Genomic DNA, 25,134 nt, shown 5'->3' on the forward strand with positions numbered 1-25,134 from the left:
AATATTGATCGGTGGGTATGCCCACCATTAGATACCTCCCTTCATCCACCCACTTCTAATGGTGGGCATACATGCACCATTTATATATGCCGAAGCATGGGGGCTTCCTCCCGCAAAAGGTAGGAGCAGATCGCTGGAGTCGCGGCTTTATGTATCGTGGGAGCAAAACGCTGTTGCTGTCAAGATAAATAAATCCGCTCTGCAGCAGAATGGCGTACCTGCTAAGCAAATGATGGTTAACAATAAAACAAAGTAACATTACAGTATAACAGTAGGACTTACCATACCTGCAAAGCAAATACAAAAAAAAATTGCAAAAAATAACACATTTAACACAATCTGTGCCTAAAATATATATATGCCGAAGCATGGGGGCATCCTCCCGCAAAAGGTAGGAGCAGATCGCTCCTCCACCACTTATGCCCCCATGCTTCGGCATATATGTTCTTTTTTAACTGTGGTGGTGAAATCACCTCCGACAGTGCTGGAGTCACGGCTTTACGTATCGTGGGAGCAAACGCTGTTGCTGTCAAGATAAATAAATCCACGCTACAGCTGAATGGCGTACCTGAAAACAAAATATGGTTAACAATAAAACATTGCAGAATAGAATACAGTACAAAGGAGCAGAACAATAGAGAGAGAATAGAGAGAGAGAGAACAATAAAACGACAACTATTTTTTGTTTTTTTATTTTTTATTTTTTTTTGTTTTTTTTTTAAACACTTTTTTATGTAACTTTAACACTTCTGTTGTAGACACGACATTTTCTTTGGGGGGCTCGTTGGGTAGGGGTACTCGGGATGACATAAGAATAATGCCTCTCATGCAGCCGGCTTACTGCATCTGGTTGGGGAACGTGAGGTGGAGCACCGCCTGGATACAGAAGGGCTCTGACGATATCCTCCTGGAATTTAAGGAAGGATCCAGTCCGTCCTGAAGCTTTGTGTAGTACATAAGCATTCAGTATAGCCAATTGGAATAAATAAACAGACACTTTTTTGTACCAGCGTCTGGCCTTACGGGCAACTAGATACGGCGCCAACAACTGGTCATTGAGGTCCACCCCTCCCATGTTAAGGTTATATTTGTGGACACAGAGGGGTTTCTCCACAATACCAGTCGCCGTAGGAATTTGGACCCGTCGTGTCTGCATGAAGGGAGGTAAGAACGAAAACATTCTTATTATCCCTCCACTTCATAGCGAGCTAATTATTACTGCGCAAGCAGGCTCTCTCCCCCAGCCTAAGACGGGACTCTACAAGCCGCTGGGGAAAGCCCCGGCAATTAGGTCGCACGGTGCCACATGCTCCAATCTGCTGATCAAACAAGTGACTAAACAGTGGCACGCTTGTGTAATAATTGTCCACGTACAAGTGGTACCCCTTTCCGAATAAGGGTGACACCATGTCCCACACTATCTTGCCAGCGCTTCCTATGTAGTCAGGGCAGTTCTCCGGCTCTACGTGACTATCTTTACCCTCATAAACCATAAAACTACGTGTATAGCCTGTGGCCCTGTCACAGAGCGTATACATCTTGACCCCGTATCTGGAACGCTTGTTGGGAACGTATTGTTTGAATGACAAGCGACCAGAAAACGTAATCAGGGACTCATCAACGCAGACAACTTGATGGGGAGTAAACAAGTCTGCAAAACGTTGGTTGAAGTGGTTTATGAGGGGCCGAATTTTGTAGAGCCGATCGTATTCAGGGTCTCCACGAGGACGACAGAGTTCATTGTCGCTGAAGTGCATGAACCGCAAAATCTGCTCGTATCGTGCCCTGGACATGGAAGCAGAGAACACGCGCATATGGTGAATTGGGTCAGTGGACCAATATGACCGCAACTCTTTTTGGTTATGCCCATGTTGAGGGAGAGGCCCAGAAAGATTTTAAATTCGGAAACCGTAACTGGTTTCCATTGTCTGGCAAGGGCGGACAGGGGAATAGTGGCGATGTGTTGACCAGCGTACAAATTGGTTTGGTCCACAATAGATCTATAGAGATCTTCGGTGAAAAACAGTGAGTAAAAGTCAAGTGTCGTAAAATCAACTGTTTCCATGTTAATGCCAGTTTGGCCAGTGAATGGGGGAAGTATGGGTTCTGCAGAAGTGGTGGGCACCCAATTAGGATTGGCGAATTCTGCAGGAAGGGCACTATGGGTACGACGGGCCTGTCTTTGTCTTCTTCTTGGTGGCAGCGGGAGACTACTTGTGCTTGCCACCTCGCCAGCTTGAACTGCACTTATGGGACTCGCCACGTCACCACGTGTTACTGCAGTGCTGGATGTACGTCCAGGGTGTACTAGGCCGCTGGTGCTTGCCAGTTCACCAGAAGGATGAGCGGCTCTAGTACGTCTCTGCTCCATACGAGTGACCTGCGGTTCCTGCACCTGAACAACAGAATACATTCGGGATCGGGCACACCTGTCCTTAACAGGGACCTCATCTCCGTCGCCAGAGCTATCTGTCATGGAGCCGCTGTCCTCTACAGGATCGTATTCTGAGTCTGAATCTGACAGATGAGTGAGTTCCTCTTCACTATCTGTCATGCTCAGAAACGTGTAGGCCTCTTCACTAGTGTACCTTCGCTTTGCCATTTTGGGCTCTAAATTTAGGGGTACACTAGCGAGACTCACAGGTAAAAAAGCACCTAGCCTGGGATCAAGCCTGACTCTGCGAACGCTGCAGGTATGTGTGTTGTGTTTTGTAAGTGACAGTGATCGATCGATACTGCACTTGGGTGGGCTGGGCTGGGCTTGGCGGAGGGGCTAAACGCAGGTGCTAGCAGGTATCTGGGCTGATCCCGCTAACAATGCGTTTTGGGAAACCTAAAATGCTGGCAACGCTAATATAGATCTGATCAGATACTATATTACTAAGGGAGGTGTATGCTTTGCGCGTGGGTGTTAGCGGTACTGGCACTAACCTGACGCTGGGGCGAAGCAGACCTTATCTGACCCTCAAACTTATATCACCCGCCGGGTGATCAGGGGGTTAAACCTATATTAGGTAATAAATGGCGGGTGCCCTGAAACAAAAAAAAAATAACTAACCAACCAGCGTCACCTGTAAAAGTTATATGGTGATCACTGGTGAAAGGGTTAACTAGGGGGCAATCAGGGGGCTTTATGCGGTAGTATATGGGGGCCCCTGACGCTATAAAAAGCTGCTGCGAACCTAAATACTTACCTGCCTAACTAGCGTCACCTGTGACACTAATACAGCGATCAGAAAAACGATCGCTTATTAGTGACACTGGCGACCGGGGGTGATCACGGGGGTTAAACCTTTATTGGGGGGTTAGGGGGTACCCTAGAGCTAAAGGGGGCTAACCCTTACTGCTCTAACAGTTATTACAGTCACAAATGACACCAATGCAATAATAAAAAAATAAAAATAAATGCTATTGGTGTCACTGTGACTGGGGGTGCAGGGGTGATTGGGTGGGTGATCGGGGGTGAAGGGGGGGTGAAAAGTGTGCCTGGCGTGTTCTACTGTTAGTGTAGTGTTAGGTGCAACTCACCGATCCTCTCTCCTCGGTGCCGGAGCGAAAAAGACCGACACGAGGAGAGATTACATCACTTCCTCTGCCTGTGTTTACATTACAGGAGAGGAAGTGATGTAGAGGAGGGATTTCATTCATCAGGAGCGATGGCGAGGGGGTGGCCATGAACGAATGGCTGCCCCCTCATCCCGGATCGCTCCTGAATGGATACCGACCGCCGCTGGCACCGGGGGGGGCCCGATCGGGCCCCCCACCCGCGGGAAGGCAGGGACGTACATGTACGCCCATATGCCTGCCCGTGCCATTCTGTCGATGTACATCGTCGTGCGGCGGTCGGCAAGTGGTTAAAGACGGCCCTGATATATATATATATATATATATATATATATATATATATATATATATATATATATATATATCATGGCTATAAGCAAGCATTTTAGTGAATGAAAATGATTCCTTCAACTGTTTTGTTTTGATTAACTGTGATTGGCCAGAGCTAATCACATGTTACAGATGGACCGTGATTGGCCCTGTCTGTATCATGGGATCTCACTGATAAAATACAGCTAGAAACATAATTGTACATGATGGATGGCATGAAAGGAAGCCATCCATTGTTTACAACTGTCATGTGACCTGCTGTGATTGGTCATAGCAGTCACATGGTACCGGTAGCTAGCCGCTACGGTGATAAGTCATGTAAGGGCCACGAAAGAATAAAATAGAGAAATGGTTCCATGAGATTGTTACCCATAATACCTATTTGTTTTATAAATACATTTTACTCTTAATAGAGGGCTATGATAATTGTTAAGTACATGTCTCGCTATGGCTGCTTTGCTGGTTCTTTCTGCTTTGTGTTTCAGGTGACAAGCTTCCTGCTGTTGCTAGGAAGATTCAGAGTGTAACCTTTTACTTTTATCCTCTCATGTCACTGGGGGGAGTCAGCATTTACCTCAGGTCTGTAAGCTGGACTCACCTCTTGATTCTCCTCAGCCTTCCTTCTGGATCTTTTGAACTGCTCTCCCACCTTCCCTCGTCTTTGTCATTTTCCCTTGTTGCGGTTCCTCTTTATGTGGGTAATGTCTCTTTATGTGGGTGGACAGTGAATGGTATGCTTTTACTAAGTTGGTAAAAGATATTGCTGCTTGAGTCTTAGTGACTAAGCATGTTGGTCTGTTATTGGTTACCAACAGTTCTATTTAACCACTTCCCGACCAGTGCACGACGATGTACGTCGACAGAATGGCACGGGCAGGCATATTGGCGTACATGTACGTCCAATATTCGTTGCCGCCGTGCCATCGGGAGCGCGCCGCCGGCGGCGCGCTCCCGCGCTGGTCGGGACCCCCGTGAGTCCGGTCGCGGGACCCGCGGACTCGATCGCCGCGGGCATCCCCGCGATCGACTCACGGAGCGGCCGAATGGAGGAAATGCTGCATAAACAACATTTTTCCATTCTGCCTAGCAACTAGTGACGCTGATCTCTGCTCCATGTGATTGGAGCAGAGATCAGTGTACACTAAATGAAAGCCCAACCCCCCCACAGTTAGTAACACACCCCTAGGAACACTTAACCCCTACACTGCCACCCACTGGTTAACCCTTTCACTGCCAGTGTCATTTACACAGGAATCACTGCATTTATATAGCAGTGATTACTGTATAAATGACAATGGTCCCAAAAATGTGTCAAAAATGTCCGATGGGTCCCCCACAATGTCGCAGTCACAATAAAAATCGCAGATCGCCGCCATTACTAGTAAAAAAAAAATAATAAAAAATTATTAATAAAAATGCTATAAAACTATCCCTATTTTGTAAACGCTATAACTTTTGCGCAAACCAATCAATAATCGCTTATTGCGATTTTTTTTACCAAAAATATGTAGAAGAATACGTATCGGCCTAAACTGAAAAAAATGTTTTTTTATATATTTTTGGGGGATATTTATTATTACAAAAAGTAAAAAATAATGCGTTTTTTTCTAAATTATCGCTCTATTTTTGTTTATAGCGCAAAAAATAAAAACCGCAGGGGTGATCAAATACCACCAAAAGAAAGCTCTATTTGTGGGAAAAAAAGGACGTTAATTTTGTTTGTGAGCCACGTCGCACGACCGCGCAATTGTCAGTTAAAGCGACGCAGTGCCGAATCGCAAAAAGTGGTCTGGTCTTTGACCAGCAAATTGGTCCGGTCTGAAAGTGGTTAATATTGAAGGTCCATCTTTTTGGGTAATGTCGCCCACTTTGTGGGTGGACAATGATTGGTAAACTGTTATTTGGTTGGTATAAGATATTGCTGCTTGAGTCTTAGTGACAAAGCATGTTGGTCTGTTAATGATTAACAGCGATTCTGTTTGGTTTTAAAGGTTAAAGTTCATTTTATAATTACAATCATTTTAAACCCAATAAAGGGGCTGCGGCCTAAACTTTCCCACAATCCTTGTTGTGTGTTTTATTGTATATTTTAGGTATGTTCTTATAGCTTGCTGGGTGTTAATGGGGTGTACAATCCCATCAGCTATGTCCGATGGTGTCTCGGCCGCGCTCAAGGTGCGATCCAGGAGGACGTCATATAATATGTAATTTTGTTATAGGCCAGGAAGGAACAGGTTAAAGTGTATGCAAGACAAATGTTGAAAGGTAATAGCTAATAGCTTGCCACAGGTAAAAGCATTTCCTGACAGACTCCATGGCAGTCTACGTGTGGGTTAACCCCGCTCTCCAATGCTATAGGACCCCATTCCCATAAATATGAGCTCTCAGCCAGAGACTGTGTTCCTTTTTTGCCCTCCTCTGTGGACCAATACAGCATGTGCTCTTACGTTTTATTTGATGTCCAGTTCAGATGAATGAGTCCCTGTGGGCCAGAGTCAGGTATACAGATGAAGCGTTGTAAGAACCCAGGGCCCAGACATGGGTGGGTGAGTGGTTCCAGGCATAATGCCCCGGTGGTGGGGAGCTGGCCTGTGTATGCCCATGACAGGACGATCAACGTGGTGCAGCTAAACTGTCAGGGTCTGAAGATGCCTGTGACATCTGTTCTCCTCCATGGCAGCGGTTTATATATTTTATAATTTTTTCTCTTTTTCCCTGGCTCTAGTGTTCTCTGGCCATTTTCATGGCGGCTGGAGCGCTTCTGCATTCCAGAACGCCATGGTATTTCCTGGCCACGGCTGCGGGAGGCCTCTGCACATGCGCGAGCCACTGGTGAAACCGAGGCTTGTTTCGCGCATGCACAGTAATAGGTTGGGCAGCTGCACAGGAGAATGGAGTTCTCGGTGCAGGCACATAGGAGGGGCAGCGAGAACGTCCCCAGGGTGGGAGGTTCAAAGCTGCTTCAGCCCCTGCCTTTGTGGAAAATCCTGTGGGCAGGGGGTGGCAGCTTCCCCAAGCCCTGGACATCTGCTTACATGGTGAGACACTACCTCTTACCCATGGTTTGCGGTGGCGGGAGCAGTTCGTAAAGGAAAAAGAACCAACTTTTTTTTCTTCTCTTCCCTCCTCCCTGCGTAACCCCCCATTCTGCTCACTGTCCTAGGATTATTTCTCCCAGCAAAAGCGTTTTCCTAAACGCAAGGCATGGATAAATCACTGCCTTCTTGCGGCTGGCCCTCACGCCCAATGTGCATGTGGGCAGAGGGAGATTCTTGGTGGGCCTACTATGGGCTTGTGTGTTAACGGCATACCTATTCCTTTCTCCCTTTGTTTGTCAGCCCTTCCAGGTCATTCATCGGGACCCATCAACAGAGGAGATGTTTTCATTCCTCATCCAGACGCCGCACCCACCACCATGACATCTGCTCTCAGCACAGAGTCTACTGCAGATGTGGGACACAAGTCCTGGAGGGCAAGTCACTATGCAAATCATGCTAGGCCCAGGCGGTTGGGGAAGGAGAGACTGGAAACCAACAGATGGAGTCTCTGGTAAAACGTGTGGTGCAGCAGTCTCTAAAGGAATGGGGCATAACCCCCTTGCAGAGCCAGACCACCATTGTCTCTGGCTCTCTGGCTGATGATGCCCAGGAGGATCCAGAGCTATTTCAGCCATACAATGCAGATCTTCAGACAGAGAGGTGGAGGGTGACGAATTCCTACTTCGTCCTGGTTTCACCACTAATTAAAGCGGTCAAGGAAGCCCTGAAATGGGAGAAGCCTTCCATACCCTCAGCTAAGCTTTTTTTAATAATTTAATTTTGCAGTGTATGACTGCTCTCAATGTTGTAGAGAATTGGGCCATACAGAATTCATTATAGAAGTTATGATCTGCATTTATGAATTTTATTATGTTATAATTATATAACAATTTTTTAACCTCTTCCCGCCCACCCTATAGCCGAATGATGGCTATAGAGCAGGCGCTTTCGTCCGGGAGGCCGTCCCTGGACGTTCTGGTGTTTACTTCCGCAATGCGCGCCGCCGCAGGGGCGCATCGGGGAAGTTCTGTGTTTGCCGTGTCCCCCAGAGACAGGCAAACACAGATCGCTGTAAACGGCCAATCACAGCGGCCGTTTACAGCGTGATCGGCATGTCCAATGTGAGATGATCTCATATGTAAACACATGAGATCATCTCTCAGCGCCGCTCTCCCTCCTCGCACAGACAGCGTGTGAGAGGGAGAGATGAACGGCTGCAGTGGCCGTAAGTGGGAAAATAAAAAAAAATAAAAATAAAGTGCCATCCGCCCCAGTGCCATCCTCCCCCAGTGCCATGCTCCCCCAGTGCCATCCTGCCCCAGTGCCACCCTGCCCCAGTGCCATCCTGCCCCATTGCCATCCGCCCCAGTGCCATCCGCCCCAGTGCCATCCACCCCAGTGCTACCTGCCCCCAGCGCCACCTGTTAGTGCTATCTGTCCCCAGTGCCACCTGCTAGTGCTATCTGTCCCCAGTGCCACCTGCTGTCAGTGCCATTTGTCCCCAGTGCCATCTGTCATCAGTGCCACGTGTCATCAGTGCCACATAGTGCCATCTGTCATCAGTGCCACATATTAGTGCCATCTGTCATCAGTGCCACGTATCAGTGCCATTTGTCATCAGTGCCACCTGTCAGTGTCCCGTGCCATCTGTTGTCAGTGTCAGGTGTCATCAATGCCACTTATCAGTGCCACCTGTCATTATTGTCATGAGTCATCGGTGCCACGTATTAGTGCCATCTGTCATAAGTGCCACGTATTAGTGCCATCTGTCATCAGTGCCATGTATTAGTGCCACATGGCATCAGTGCCACGTATTAGTGCCACGTGTCATCAGTGCCATGTATAAGTGCCACGTGTCATCAGTGCCACGTATAAGTGCCATCAGTCATCAGTGCCACATATTAGTGCCATCTGTCATCAGTGCCACGTGTCATCAGTGCCACGTATAAGTGTCATCATTGCCACGTATCAGTGCCATCTGTCATCAGTGTCACGTGTCATTGTCCTGGTGCTCCAAGGCCTTCAAAAGTGTAATAGGTACTCAACAAGTTAGATGTGTAATTTATGCTCCTAGAACACCTGATGGCGCTCCCTGCATGTTGGGCCTCTCTATGTGGCCAGGCTGTGAAAAAGTCCCACACATGTGGTATTGTAATGCTCAGGAGGAGTAGCAGAATTTTTTTGGGGGTGTCATTTGTGGTATACACATGCCATGTGAGAGAAATAACCTATTACAATGACAAATGGTGGAAAAAAAAAAAAAAAATGAAAAATCTTAATTTTGCAAAGAATCGTCGGAAAAAAATGACAACATCAAAAAGCTCACCATGCCTCTTACTAAATACCTTGGAATGTCTACTTTCCAAAAAGGGGTCATTTGGGGGGTATTTGTACTTTCCTGGCTTGTTCGGGTCACAAGAAGCGAGATAGGCCACCAGTACATCAGATGTGATCAATTTTGTGCGATTCGCACCACAGCTTGTAGACTCTCTAACTTTCACAAAGACCAAATAATATCCACTAATTTGAGTTATTTTTACCAAAGATATATAGCAGTAAAATTGTGGCCAAAATTTATGAAGAAAAATTAATAATTTGCATAATTTTTTCACAGAAACAATCAATCAGAAATATGCGTTTTTTTTTCAGAATTTTCTGTCTTTTTTAATTTATAGCGCAAAAAATAAAAACCCCAGAGGTGATCAAATACCACCAAAAGAAAGCTCTATTTGTGGGAAAAAAGGACAAAAAATTCATTTGGGTACAGTGTTGCATGACTGAGCAATTGTCATTCAAAGTGTGAGAGCACCGAAAGCTGAAAATTGGTCTGGGCAGGAAGGGTGTTTAAGTGCCCAGTAAGCAAGTGGTTAACGCATTTTTGGTTTATGAATATGCATGTTTTTCATAAGTTGTATGTCTATACAAGCTTGATGGAGTTTTTCCGGAAAGTGTGTACGTAGCTTCCGGGTGATCGGAGGTGTCCCCGGAATTGCTATTTGGCTCACTTCCGCTATTGGTTTTTGAGCATGGTTAGACGGTGGTAGTATAAAGAGAGGTGACTTGGTGCACAGCCCGTGCCCCTGGACGATGTAACCTATTATGAAACGAGTAGGGCGGAGTGACGCACTGACATCATCTCGTGTCTGTGATTGGACGATCCAGGGAGGACGTGTTTGTTGTGTGGGTCCGGCCAGTGCACCAAACTTAAGGCCTGATACACTTTGTGTTTGTAAGTGCTTTTTACATATTTGTAATAGAATTAAAATTAAGATTTTACGCTATTTGGAGCCTTCTTATCTTTTATATACATCGGCATCCATCTGTGAGTTCCGATTGATTGGGGATAATCCGAAGATTATTAGTCCATGTTTCATGCTCTGGAGGTCATGTAATCAGCAGGATGATGTGACGGCTTGAGAAGCTGCAATACTATTTTCATGCTTTCTGTGATCCTCTGGTACAGGGGTCAGATATCTCTGGTAAGGAGTGCATCACATAGGGGGTGGTGGCCTAGACATGGCTCACATATTTTAAGAATTTTGGAAGGACTTTATTTGTTTGTTTTCATTCATTCAAGTGTAGGTGTATATTTTTGATTGCTGGCCTTTACTTTAAGGGACTTTTTATCTATATCATTTGAGATATATTTTTATATAATTTTTACATTTGTCACATTCTATATTTGTTTGTTCACTATTTATTTGGTGTATAATTCAATCACTAGATATTGAATTTTACACATGTAGCCAAGAGATTGGCTAGTCAGAAATCGACTTAAACAATGCCTACTTCCACGTACCTGTGGCAGAAAGGTTTCACAGATACCTCCAGTTCATGGTAAGGCAAGAACATCTACAATTCCCCTTTTCGGGTTGACAACCTCACCTCTGGCGCCTGGTATACCTAGGAACTCAGTTCGATGCAATCGAAAATACCGTCTCTCTGCCAGCAGAGAAGAGCCCGGTCATACAGAATAGGGTGAGCTTGGCCCTAACTTTCTCACATCTGAGGGCCTCACAATGCCTCAAAGTTATTGGCATAATGGTCTCTATGGCCCCTAGGGTCAAATGGGCTCTCTGGGGGTTATGCCCCTTCTAAACAGGGTTTCTCCAGCAATGAGACCCAAGCGGCAGAAGCCAGCTCATCCACATAACCTTGAGCATGAGGAAAAGCCTCTATTGGTGGCTACAGTGTAGGAACCTGCTCACGTGCCACTCCATCACCCACATCTCATGAGCCATGGTCATGACAAATGCCAGCGGTGCTGGATGGGGAGTCCTCTGAAAATCAGAACTGGAGCAGGGCAGATGGGATCTTCACCTACGCAACCCAGGCTCAGACATCCTAGAACTACAAACAGATTTTTGTACCCTGTAGGCTTCAGTCATCACCTGAAAGGGGAATCAGTATTGCTAAGAATGGACAACACTACAGCAGTCTCCTACATGAAGAGACAAGGGGGACATGGAGCTCTACCTTACTCCAAGAAGTCGAACCAATCATGGCCTGGGCCCAGAAGAATTTGGCCAACATTTCGGCAGTCTATCTTCCCAGAGCCCAGAATGGCCAGGCAGACTTTTTGTCCTGTGTGCAACTAGACAACAACGAGTGGTCACTCCACTCTGAGATGTTTAAATGGATCCTGTCCTTGGGAGCCAATCCCAAAGGATATCTTTTTGCATCCCCTTGCAACTTCAAAGTCAACAAGTATTACACCAGGAGCCACTGCAGCCAGGCTTTCAGGGTCGATCCCTTACCAGACCAGTGGTGCTCCAACCGAGTGTATGCTTTTCCCCCATTCTCAGTCATTCTCCAATTTATGCAGAGACCGTCAAAATAGTGGTAGTTGCTCCTTACTGACTGAACAGGCAGTGGTTTTCCCTCCTGACCCAGCTCGGCTTTCAGAACCTAGTACTTCTCTCAGATCGGACCTCTTGTCCTAGGGGGCAGTCCTTCACCCATGCCCGGCGCTATTGAAGATGATGGTTCTTGAGCGGGAGAGGCTGGAGGCCCTCTGCTGTGCCTCAGGGGTCATTTACACCCTCAGCACTTCTAGGAGGGCAAGCAAGAAAAAATTCTATGGAACAATATGGGCCAAGTGTGTGGAGTTATTCTCCTCCACGGGAAGATCATACAGAGACCAGAGAGTATGGGAAATCCTCAAATTTTTACAGTCAGGACTAGATCTGGCTCTGTTGGTCAGCTCCCTAAGGTTCCAGATATCAGCCCTTTCATCCTTCTCGGGCATTTCTTGGGCCGTTCACCCACTGGCCCAGCAGTTCTTCAGATGGGTGGCAAAACTTAGGCTCCAAAGAAAACCAAGATTCCCCAAATGGGATCTTCACCTCGTTCTGGACTCACTCACAGAATCTAGTACCACAGGATCTGACCCGTCTTCCATTAAGGATCTCTCGGTGAAGGCCGATTTCCTTGTGGCCATCACATTGGCCAAGAGAGTTTCGGAGATCAGGGCCCTTGGTCACAAAGAACTGTTTCTCACCCTTTTTTTCCAAACCGGGTGGTGCTCATACCCATGCTCAATTCGAAGCCTAAAGTCACGTCAGTCTTCCATGAGAATGAAGAGATTGTCTTGCCCACATTCAAAACTTCAGGGGTCTCAGAGGCTCATCCACTAGATGTGGGGGAAACGCTAAGAGATTACCTTTGTGCTATGTCTCCCTTAGACATTCCGATCACTTGTTTGTCTTATTCTCTGGAAAGAATATGGGGAAACGTGCTTCCTCCAGAACGATCAAATTCTGGATTGTTGGCACAATCCAGCAGACCTATAGGGCTAATGGCTTGGCTCCTCCAGAGGCAGTGATGGCACATTCGATCGGAGCATCGCTACTTCCTGAGAGGCAGCCCGACACGTGGCTCCAGTTCTGCAGGGGGGCCTCAAAGGCCTCCATAAACACCTTTACGATGCACTATTGTGTGGAACCTGCATCCTTATCTTTTGTAAACTTTGGTTTAAGTACCCTGTAGGTTGAGGGGGCAAATTAAAGTTTTTTTTTTGATCAGCATACCCGCCTGTGTGGTTGGGGCTCTACCACATAGACTGCCATGGAGTCTGTCAGGAAAACTGAAAATTTTATGTCAAATACTTACCATAATTTTACTTTCCTGATGGACTCCATGGCAGATGGAGTTTCCACCCATGGATCAAGAGTTGGCTAGTTATGGAACGCAGTCTCTGGCTGAGAGCTCACATTTATGAGAATGGGTTCTACAGCATTGGAGAGGAGGCGAAGTTAACCCACACCTAGACTGCCATGGAGTCCATAAGGAAAAGAAAATTACGGTAAATGTTTGATAGAAACATTTAAGTTTTTGTGCAGCCTTTTTATTGTTGTGAGGTTTTTCTCTCAAATTTTATTACTGAGAATTATGGAGTGATGATCTCACACATAGGGGGGTTGATTTAATAAATGCAAATAAGCTGTTTACTTTGAAAGGAATTTGGATTTTGCAAGGGAATTTTCCCCAGTGCTTAGTGAATGTGATGAAATTTCACTTTGCATGTACAAGGAAAAAAATGTTTTTGCTTAAAGGATCACCTTTCTGAGGATGTAAATCCATGTTTAGGGCATCCTCTCCCCACACCCACTGTCACATTTTAAAAATAGTGTCACTGTGCGGGGCTTTGCCTGCATAGCGGTGTCATTCATTCGCACAAATCTGTGTATGAAGAAACTACCACTGCAGTAGATGGACTTGTACATTGTAGTTTGCATAGGCCACAAGCATGTTGGTCAGCATCAATCCACACTCCCTCTAGCTTACAAGCCTTTAAACATAATTGGATGATGGAAGCGGAGCTACAACTCATTCAATAAACTCCAGGGATAATGTCCCTGCAAAGTGCAACTTCCCCCGAAAAGTGAACCATCTATTTGCCTCTAGTAAATCAACACCAGTATGTCTGCATGGTCAGTCTGTCAGCCTGTGTCTTTTTATTAAGAGCCATTCCAACCCCTTCCCCCAGAGTAAACTCCTATGTATTATCTTTACCTATAGGTAAGCTTATAATAAGGCTTACCTATATGTAATGTAAATATTTCCTAAACGTGCACCTTTTAGAAGACATTTACTTTAGAGGCAGCCGGTGACGTCACTGGTGCATTTGTTCTGAAGGAATGTGACGTTCCTTCAGAGCCATGCCGTAAACAGTGACGTCATCACTGGCTTGATCAACCAGATAACTCAAACCCGCAAAGAAGACCGGGTGAAGACAGAAGTGCCTTTGGCGGTGTCAGATTGCCAGTAGAGGGCTTTGTTTTCAGGTAAGTCTGTCATAATGTGTTAGTATGCGATTTTTTTTGTATGCGGTTTACTATCACTTGCAACGGTAGAGCTAGACTGGATAGACATCCTGATGTTTGCTCTGGTTATCATTTCTGCTTTACTGGTCTGAAGGAATTGCTTGTTAATGCTAGAACACCAGCTATTATTTTCTTAAAGGTCCTCACACATTATTTAAATTTAAGGCTACAGTATGTTCGTTTTGAAGATGTAATTTTACCCTACTTAGGATTTACTACAAGTGACTACCTCAAAACTAGCATTAAGCCCAGTAGCCAAAGTGAAATTGCTATAGGAGAGTCTATATAGTCACATGGCTTGGGTAATGTATTTTAACAGTGAAAAAAAAAATAACGTGTTATAAAAGATTGACAAGTTGTGCATGTAATGCCTTGTTGTGCTGCTGGTAAATTCTTGTATTCAACAGAAATATAACACAATCCATCGTACAGTCCCTTCATAGATAAATTATGATGATGGCATAAATGCTATGAATTATGAACCTGACAAATAGCTGACACTTACCGGAGCAAGGAATTTTTTAATCTCTTCCAAAGCATGACTCATACGTGAATAAGCTTCTCCCGGCGGAGCAAACACTTCAATTAATACATGGAGTTCATCACTCAAGTGTGTATATTTTGCCTCTCCACTCTTCCTTAATTCTTCTTCCTGAAAGATGGCATGTATACAAATGAGTTCCTCTCTTCCGAATTGATTTACAACCAAAGGACACATACAATCATAAATACACCAGCTTCAAAAAAGTATGCTATAGACAGAGAAGAGAAGAGAGTCTTTGTTATAACATTTTTTTATTTAGATAACTAAAATCACCAGTGGTAATACTGTTACTTATCTGTTACTCTCCTGCATAATTAAAATATTTTCATTAAAGCACCTGCAAAAAGTAAAGGAGGACTCCAAGGCTGCAATACCTGCTAAACATTAGGTCAAAATAACAGCAGATGATATGGAAGCCTTTCTCTCCTCCTCTGAAATGATTGCTATATAAGAAGAATGGCAGAAGTGGTCAGCATGGAGCTTCCTGTCATTGCATACTGCACAGAAGCCTGTGACTGAACACAACATCCCCACGGCCAAGGGATCGGCAGCGAAGCCCACAGAGCAGCATCAGTGTACCCCCAGGACTGTTCCATCATTGATGGGCATCTTCACCTCATGGACTTGTAAGCATACACCTTGCACAGTTACACTTAAACCAGTAGGATATTTTAAGTAGGCGCCTCCCCCCTCTCTGCTCTCCCAATTGGTCAAATCTGATAACGTTAGTTATAAACCAGATGGAAGTGTAAGAAGTTGCGATTTAGAAATATGAATAGTGTGTCCAAATGTGCTGCTTACTCAAATGCACAGGTTGACAAAACTGACAGGTTGGAAACTGATATATACAGCCACTCAAGTTCTAATGGGGTACCTACTGATCCCTTCCTGAAATTGACAAGAAAAATAAAACACTCGTTCTCCACACCAGGAGGGTGGTTCCAGCATGTCAGGCTACCTTTTGGCTTATAAGGGTCCCTACCTCAATATAACAAATGTATATACAGTATGTGTGTGTGTGTGTGTGTGTGTGTGTGTGTGTGTGTGTGTGTATATATATATATACACACACACACACTGTAATCATAAATAGTCCATATGTCCTTTCAAAGAAACATTCAAAAGTAAAAATACAAATTAAAAAAGTGAAAAAGTGGCAGGTGCTCTTCAAATGTGTGCTCCGTGTATGTTTCATTAGAGATAACGTCTTCCAGGGGCACGTTATCTCTAACGTAACGGCGTAGGGAGGAGCGGCGTGCTGACGTCACCGCGATCTATGCTGAACCCGGAAGTGATGGGCAGCGTTACATGTAGCCGGCCGGCAGAATTCTTTTTATTGGATGCGAGTTATTTTATGATTTATGTAAGTGTAATTCTTTAATTTTATAAAAATATCCTGGCAATATAATACTATGGTGATTCCCCTTCTTTATTTATGTGATTGGCAATGAGCGGTGTGGCCGTAGGAATATACCAGCAATTGGAACAGAGTGCCTAAAGGGATACATCCTCCATGCAGCTCAGGTCTAGAAGGAGGGATATGACAGTGGCGATATTAGATCTCTGAGATGAGATCTGTGTAGCTGGTAAGCGTCAGTCCTTTCCTGCTGTGTTCCTGCTGGTGACACTTTTTCATTGGTGCGGTGTGGTTCATCACTGTGGAGATCACAAGCAAAAACGTTTTTTAGCTGGAGATGGACTAATATTTTGTATATATTCATTTTTGCACAAATTATTTATTTATTTATTTATTTTCTTTTCTGCACAATAAATTAATTTATAGATATTGAATTGGATCATTACAGCGCAGCCTTTTTTGAAAAATTGGTATTTGAAACTGTGGGTATCTCACATTTAGGTTGCAGCTCTATTTTCATGAATTTTTTTTGGTTTGGTTTGTCAATTATTTGAATCTCAAACAGCGCTGTATTACATTTGTTTTATTATGTAATTAATTTGATCTGGTAAATTTGTTTAAGTTTGTAGTGCCCATTCAGCACTGCTTATGCCATCTTCCTGTATAATATTAGTATATAGGGAATTCACATCAATCGTGACTAAAATGTCTTTTTTTCTGCTTTAATAATTCTGATTTCTGAAATGAATTGTCTACTGTCTTTCAGGTAGGATTTTCCTTCAGATACCAATGGTTGTAAAAATGTGTCTAAATATTCCCCCAGTCTTGAAAAAAGGGAATCTGTTCCACTGACTATGGGTCTTCCTGGGTGCTTTTCTTAATTTTTATTAATTTTGGGGATGTAATAGATAATTGGTGTCTTGGCTACCTCTGGGATCAGATATCTGGCTTCCTTCTTAGTTAAAATCTCTCTCTCTTTCCCTTTTTTGACAAATGCTTTCAAATTCTTTTCGTACTCCACTTTTGTATTGCATTTCACTTTCTTATATGTGTTTTGCACATTTAGGAGCTTTTTCATCTCTTCCTCATAATCACTTTTGTTGAGGAGCATTAGTCCTCCCTATTTGTCCGCTGGGCGAATAATTGCTTACTTCTTCTTCTCTATCATCTTTATTGTGTTCTATATGTTTTTTCAGACTTTTTTATCTTTAATTTCTTAATGGCTTTCTCCACCATCTTTTAACCACTTGAGACCCGCGCTACAGCCGAATGACGGCTACAGCGCGGACCTCCTTTGCCGGGACTACGTCTATTGACGTCGTTCCGTGCACGAGCGGCCTGCGCGCCTCCTGAGGGGCGCGCGCAGCGCGTTCTGTGATCGGCGAGTCTATGAGACTCGCCGAATCACTGATCCGAGCAAGGGGTCGAGCCCGACCCCTTACCACTTGATCAGCTGTCAGCCAATGACAGCTGATCATGTGATACAACGGAGGCGGTAATCGGCTATTATTCCTCCTCGCGCTAACAGCGCGAGGAGAAAAAAAAAGAGCCGATCATCGGCGGCCAGCCCTGCCAGTGCCCACATGCACCCTGCCAGTGCCACCTCATTAAAAATAAGTGCCCCCGTCAGTGCCACCCAGCAGCGCCCATAGTGCCCCCCAGCAGTGCCCACAGTGCCACCCATCAGTGCCCACAATCTGCCTCAACAACGGTGCTGCACCCCAGTGCCACATATCCGTGCCCATCAGTGTCATCTACCAGTGCCCATCAGTGCCCATCAGTGCCGCCCATCAGTGCCCAGCAGTGCCACCTATCAGAGCCACCTATCAGTGCCACCTATCAGTGCCCATCAGTCCCATCTATCAGTGGTACCTATCAGTGCCCCTTAGTGCCACCCATCTGTGCCACCCATCTGTGCCATCTTATCTGTGCCCATCTTTGCCCATCAGTGGCGCCTTATCTGTGCCCATCAGTACTGCCTTATCTGTGCCTATCGGTGCCACCTTATCTGTGCCTATTAGTGCCGCCTTAACTATGCCTATCAGTGCCCACCAGTGCAGCCTATCAGTGCCCACCAATGCAGCCTATCAGTGCCCACCAATGCAGCCTATCAGTGCCGCCTCATCAGCGCACTTCAATGAAGGAGAAAAATGACCTGTTTGCAAAATTTTATAACAAACTATTAAACATGATTTTTTTTTCATCATCTTTTTTTGTTTGTTTAGCAAAAAATAAAACTCCCAGCTGTAATTAAATACCACCAAAAGAAAGCTCTATTTGTGGGAAAAAAAATGATAAAAATGTTATTTGGGTACAGTGTTGTATGCCCGCGCAATTGTCATTCAAAGTGCATCAGCGCTGAAAGCTGAAAATTGGTCTGGGCATGAGAGGGGTTTAAGTGCCCAGTAAGCAAGTGGTTAAAATACCTCTAGGCTTTCATTATTTTTTGTTTTAGGATTGCATTTAGAGTTGTTCCTGAGGCTGGGTTCACACTGCTGCGGCTGGGAGACCCGGATGTGATTCGCACCGCACTGCAGTGCAAATCACATCCGATCTCTGTGCGTTGCGAGTTCAGCCATACAGATAGTATGGCTGAATTCGCATCGCACCCACTCCAAACTCGCACAGGACCCTTTTTTTGGTCCGCAGCAGAATCGGATCGCATGGGTGTTCACACCATGCGATCCGATTAGTGTCCGAGTTTTCAGATTGCACTGCGATATGCGAACTGATCTGGGGACGTCATTAAGTTTTCACTGACACTCCCAGCAGTCCGCATAGGGCAGTGTGAACTGCCGGTGGGAGGCATGCGATGCGGGAACACGCCGCGGATTCGCGGCGTTCCCGCATCGCTTCAGTGTGAACCCAGCCTTAATTGCGAATGTTTGAACTTTGTGCTTGCTATTTTTGGTTGTCCCTCCTGTTTGGAGGCATAACATTTCTTAACATTTAATCTTCTAATGAATTTTTGTAGGTCGATATACACTTAGAATTTATCCAGATCTTTGTCAGGAGTGAATTTCAAACCCAAGTCTAATACCTTTGTTTCCTCTTTATTAAAAGTTACATTACTCAGGTTAAAAACTCACACTCCCTAATACTCTCGCCTTCTTTTTCTTTGCCCCCCTCACTTGCCTCTGGCCCATTTTCTCTTTCCCATCTTTGGGTTCTCTGGGGGTCCTCTCATCTGTCATCTCATTGATATCTCTCCTGTTCCCAATTGACCTCTCTCTTTTACGTATATATAGATTTTGGGGGCTTCTGTGTATTTTGCCCTCCTTGATTCCTTGGAGGACCCCAATTTTGATTTCTGGGGGTCCTTCCCCCCCACTGGGGTCTGTGTGGTCCAAAACCTCCCCTTGTTCTCGGTGGTCTCCCTCTGTGTCCCCAGGGAAAAAAATCTTTCCTGTAATAGGGTTCCCTATGGGTGAATTCCTGGTGGTTATGTCTAAGAGGCGAATATCTATTGGGGTTCTTTGGAATTCTAGGTGTTCTCGGAGTGTTGTGATAATGATATTCATTGGTGCGTTGATCTTGATGACTTTGATCTCAGTGTGTAGATGTTCTTTCCTCTCTTGTGTGTGTGGGACTTCTTTCTCTTCATTGCACGGGTATTGGGGTTCTTGGTGTGTATGGTCTAGTTTCATTCTATTCAACTACTTCTTCCCTTTCTAATGAGGGATCTCTTGATTCTTCTACCATTGAAATATTGTTATCTCCTTCAATGTCATTTTCATTGGCCTGCCATTTGTAAACTTGTTGATTCTTATTCTGCGTACACACGATCGGATTGTCCAACGGGAAATGTTGAATGTGAGCTTGTTGGCTGAAAGTCCGATGTGTATGCTCCATCGAATATTTGTTGTCAGACTTTGGCTAGCAGGTTCTCAAATTTTCCGCCAACAAAACATTGTTGCCAGACTTTCCGATTGTGTGTACACACGCAAGTCCATCGCAGAAAAGGTCACGCATTATCGGAATCAAGTATGAGCCAGAAGTGCTCGGTCTTGTAAAACTAGCATTCGTAATGGAGATATCACATTCGTCACATGCCAAATTATGGAATCTCTCAATGCAGCACATTCTCTTCTTCTTTATAATGCTATAATAATGCAGTTGCTTTGCTGCTGATATTTACAGAGTTCTGACAAACTTATCTTTTATTATTTCTAGTGATCTCATGAATAATATTTCTTGGGGTTTTTATTTTCCTTGTGATCTCCAGAATAATCTTTTTTATTTTCTTTTTTTCTAGTGATCTCCATAATAATTTTTATTTTAGTTTTGTGTGTCAAGTTACCACAACACCATTATTATCTTGTATTTTTTAACTTCAAAGATACAACTATGTTGGTGTCCCTTGTTAATTTGACATTGGATTTTTGAAATGTACCTGCCTACTCACAAACAAACTGTCCTTTTTGAAGTAAAACACATAGCCAAGTAGTTGGCAAAACCAAAAATGTAAATTTAATAGGGAGCACAAGGTCATAACAAAATAAAGAGGAAGGCAACTCTGGAGAAACAGTTGGAATTGCTGAAGACAAATTTGACACTAGTGTGGAACACCATAACAACTTTTTTATGGTGTCATACACAGGTGCTCCAGTGGATACTAGGGGTCTCTCCATGTGTGAAACTTGCACAAAACAGGTATTCCAGCTTTTGAAAGGGGAAAAAAATCATGTCTTGGAACTGGAAAACAGGCAATTGGACAACACTTCCAAGCAATTTTTCATATTACTATTTCTAGCTTCAAATATCATCTGTCTGCTAAGTATACCATTTTTGTATTCACATAGGGGAGAAAAGAATTGGGACATCTCAGGGCACCAGTAACCCCACACCTCCTGAAGAAGGGGAACTCAGCACACTACCTGAGCATGTGGACACAGAAACCCAGGATGTGGAGGCAGATCCTGAGGATGTGGATGCAGAGGTTCAGGAAGTGTTCAAAATGGTGTTGACAACAGGTCAGTGTCTGAGACCACAACTTCAGGTAATTGATGAATGTCTGCATATTTATAATACATGGTGTGTTTTTTTATTTTTAGGTGATGTGGATGTTGTGGAAGAAGAAACTCACTTCAGCAGTGCAAGTGCACAAGTACTCATCAGTGAGTTCATGGTGTGCAATCAGGATTTAGAAAAGCTGAAGTAAAATATCAATGATGTTCAAAAAAGACTGACCAACATTATTGATGTTTTAGGCAAAATCTAAACCCCCAAAAAATGTTTAAATTTTGTCGTTATTGTTGTACGCCTTTTAAAAGTTTTAAAGTAATTGAAAAGCTAAATGTTGAAGATGCACACAGTGTGTCAACATGTGCTATCTGCCATCATGGGATATCAATGTACAAGCTTTGTGGGTGCACCTTCCTCCAAACCAAAGTAGGTGAGAAGAAGGGGTTGCACCCCCGAAACACGTCCATTGATCCCCCATGTTGGGAGCTAGCACATGTTGACACACTGTGGCTTATTTAAAAAAGCAAAACCACTTTGCCCTACAAGTGCAATGCAACTTGTAGGGCAAAGTGGATTGTCCTTTCTGAAATAAGGCCCAGTGTGTCAACACATGCTAGCTCCCGTCATGGGGGATCGATGGACATGTTTCGGAGGTGCAACCCTTTCCTCTTACCTACTTTAGTTTGGAGGAAGGGGTTGCATCCACAAAATGCATACGCTAATACCCCATGATGGCAGATAGCACGTTGACACACTGTGTGTTTTGTGACATTAGCAAAATAGATGTAGAGAAAATACACATATTTTAGGCATGGTATCATGAGGGAAATGCAAATTTTGAGTCCCAATTTGTGTGCATCTTCAAAATTTGGCTTTTACAGGGGTGAGATCACCCCATCAGATGAAGACAAAATCCACACAGTTTAGACATACTAATGTCTCATATGGCCTTCACTTTAGCAAAGCTAAACTTTGTAAGTTCCTGAGTTGGGGATGTGTATGTTCCGGTTTTAAACATGCCACAAAAAAGGCTATATACTGTCAAACATACAAGTTATACACCAAGATGTTGGTTTGTTAAAAAAACCTTTTATAACACACATGTGAAGGTACTTAGAGTAAAATGTTTTATACTCAACAATTTGGGGCTTCTTCTTTCAATGCAGAATACCATTTTTTTTGTTAAGTTGGTGTAGTTACAGTGACAATGGGGGGTATTTACTAATGGAAAATCCACTTTGCACTACAAGTGCACTTTCAGGTGCACTGAAAGTGCACTTGTAGTGCACAGTGGATTTGCCTTTAGTAACTAACCCCCACTGTGCTGTAAAATTTTCCAAAATCAGGCCATTTTAGGGACTCCAAGCAAGTAATTCATGGAGCTGAAAAGGATGACTATTTTTTATCATTAATGCATTACATACATTAACTACAAAAACAGTGTGTGTCTGTGTGTGTGTGTCTGTGTGTGTGTGGCAGACCCACAGCACAACATAATAGTCAGCTGAAGAAGAGATTGTTACCTCATGTATCAAATAAGTTACATTTGCACTATTGAAGAAAATGGCCAAAAATAAAAGGCCATTGGAGAACCTAGGAGACAGATAAGAGTTTCGTTTTTTTTAATTATTTTAAACAACTTCCACATAGTTTTGCCATACTTCACGGGCACTTTGGGGGGGCAAGTCAGGACGGGCACTTTCAAGTGCAGTCATTGTTTGTGCCAGTGAAAAGTAAGCCTCAGACGCAACTGACACCAGAAAGTTGGCTGCATTCTTTCTGTAGGAAATTATGAAGAATGCAGCAGCTCAAAATGAAGTGATTGAGCTTGTATTCTGTCATGTTGATGGCCATTTGTAAAAGCCAGAACAGGCTAGCCATTATGCCAAAGGCATTCTCGACCACTCTTCTGGCACAGGCCAGCCGTTAATCAAAAACCCTCTGCTCCGGTGTCAGGGTCCTCATGGGGAACGGCCTTATCAGATGGTCCCCCAGCACAAAGGCCTCATCTGCCACAAAAACAAACTGGAGGCCCACAAAGTTATCTGCTGGAGGTGACAATCCCAAGCTGCCATTCTGGAGATGGCAGTAAAATTCTGTCTGTGCGATCACTCCTCCATCAGACATATGGCCATTCTTCCCTACATCCAGATATAAGAACTCATAATTTGCCGTCACCACCGTCAACAACACAATACTAATGTACCCCTTATAATTAAAGTAATATGACCCCAAGTTGGGTGGTGGGACGATTCTGACGTGTTTCCCATCTATCGCACTACCGCTATTGGCAACACTATTGGCAGCCCACTGGACAGGTAGGAAGTGCCACAATCCAAAAATATGAATACACACTACAATTTGAAGCACATTTTTACATTCTGCAATTACCTATCAAGATAATATCAGAATAAAACTTTAAAGCGGTTCTTCACCCTAAAGGGGAAGTTCCGCTAATCTGATCCCTCCCCCCCTCCGGTGCCACAATTGGCACCTTTCAGGGGGGAGGGGGTGCAGTTACCTGGATAATCCAGGTATCTGCACCCACTTCCGGGCAGACCGCTGCAGACCCCCACAGACGCTCCGCCCCCCGTTGTGTTCTGGGAAACACACATTTCCCAGAGACACAGCAGGGGACCATAAGAGACGCGCAGGGCGACTCGCGCATGCGCAGTAGGGAACCGGGCAGTGAAGCTGTAATGCTTCACTTCCCGATTCCCTGACATAGGATGGAGGCGGGGGCAGCAGTGAGACGAGCGATCGCTCGTCATCTGCCGTCGACATCGCTGGACCCTGGGACAGGTAAGTGTGATTTTATTAAAAGTCAGCAGCTGCAATATTAGTAGCTGCTAGCTTTTAATATTTTTTTTAGGTGCAGAACTGCTTTAAACAGTTACCATTTGAAAGTATTCAGGCAGGCACATGCACTACATGCTTTGGTAAATTCATCCATAAAGAGGTAGGTATAGTATGAATGGGTTTGGCAATGTCAGCAGATAGAGTATTGGTATGTGTTGAATTAGTGGTTGGGGGAGTTACAAATGAGTTTGGGCCCCAAAAAAAGCCTCTTGCACTCTGCCTGAATTTAAGGATAGCAATAAAACATTTGGATACATTTTAGGGGGTATTTAGGGAAAGCACTACAACGGAGCTGACAAAATACTTTGTTAAGTGACTAGGCTAGGTGTGTATGGGCCCAGGATAGCATGCTGGGGAGGTTAGTGAAGACAAATATGCATGAAGGACAAAAAAGGAGCAGTAAAAGCATACAGCATGCATGAGAACAAAGAGGACGTTCACAGCATATTACAATCATGTTAATTATGGAATAATGAGATAAATACAATAAATTAGCAAACATTAAATATATTGAATGTGATGATAAAGATAAAACTTACCTTAATATAGTCCTTCTGCAGGACCTAAATGATGGCAGAGTGGATCTCTGGAATAATGATTCCCAGAGCCTGGGGAGAGATCCAGGTCCTGGAGACTTCTCCCCGTCGCCAAGTACCGCAAGCTATTGACAAGCCTTTGCTCGGGAGTGATGGCTTGCCACATGCAGGTGTCCTGCTTCATAATATAAGGGGTCAGCAAAACCAAGAGACGGTGAAAGACAGGGTCCGTCATCCAGAGATAATTCCTGAAATCATCAGGATTATTCTCCTGGAGCTCCCGCAGCAAAGGCATATGACAGAATTGGTCACGATTAAGCAACCAATTCTTGATCCAAGAACTCCTCTTCCCCATGTTCATGGACTGGACTTGTGTCAAAGCAATAACTCCAACACCAAGCCCAACAACAGCATGAACTCTACGACAAGTACATAACCGCAACATGGCTAATAAATGAATGACTGCTCAGAATGAACTGACAGAACACATTTAAAATCATCAAGGACCTGAAAAGAACGAGCTGAAAATCAGAAACAATAGGAAAAGTACGCACTGAAAATCAGAAGCAAACTATAAATAGAGTGCCCTTAAAGACAGGAACGAACTGACAACACG

The 25,134-nt window shown here is 44.3% G+C and overlaps 1 protein-coding gene across 6 annotated transcripts in view; it reads right to left on the reverse strand.

Annotated features, from left to right (window-relative positions):
- The window catches only part of KHDRBS2 (KH RNA binding domain containing, signal transduction associated 2), a 525,703-nt gene that overhangs the window by 275,549 nt on the left and 225,020 nt on the right, over positions 1–25,134 (reverse strand). For all 6 annotated transcript variants that reach the window (XR_013276828.1, XR_013276827.1, XR_013276826.1 and 3 more), the window contains exon 4: positions 14,763–14,909. Coding sequence is in view for 1 of the 6 variants with exons in the window: in XM_077487861.1 (XP_077343987.1) it covers positions 14,763–14,909 (147 nt within the window). In the remaining 5 variants the exon portion in view is untranslated. The remainder of the gene's footprint in view (positions 1–14,762; positions 14,910–25,134) is intronic.

The sequence above is a fragment of the Lithobates pipiens genome, unplaced genomic scaffold (assembly GCF_037356315.1).
Source record: "Lithobates pipiens isolate NorthernLeopardFrog02 unplaced genomic scaffold, aLitPip1_a1.2 Scaffold_18, whole genome shotgun sequence".
NCBI classification, from domain to species: Eukaryota; Metazoa; Chordata; class Amphibia; order Anura; family Ranidae; genus Lithobates; species Lithobates pipiens.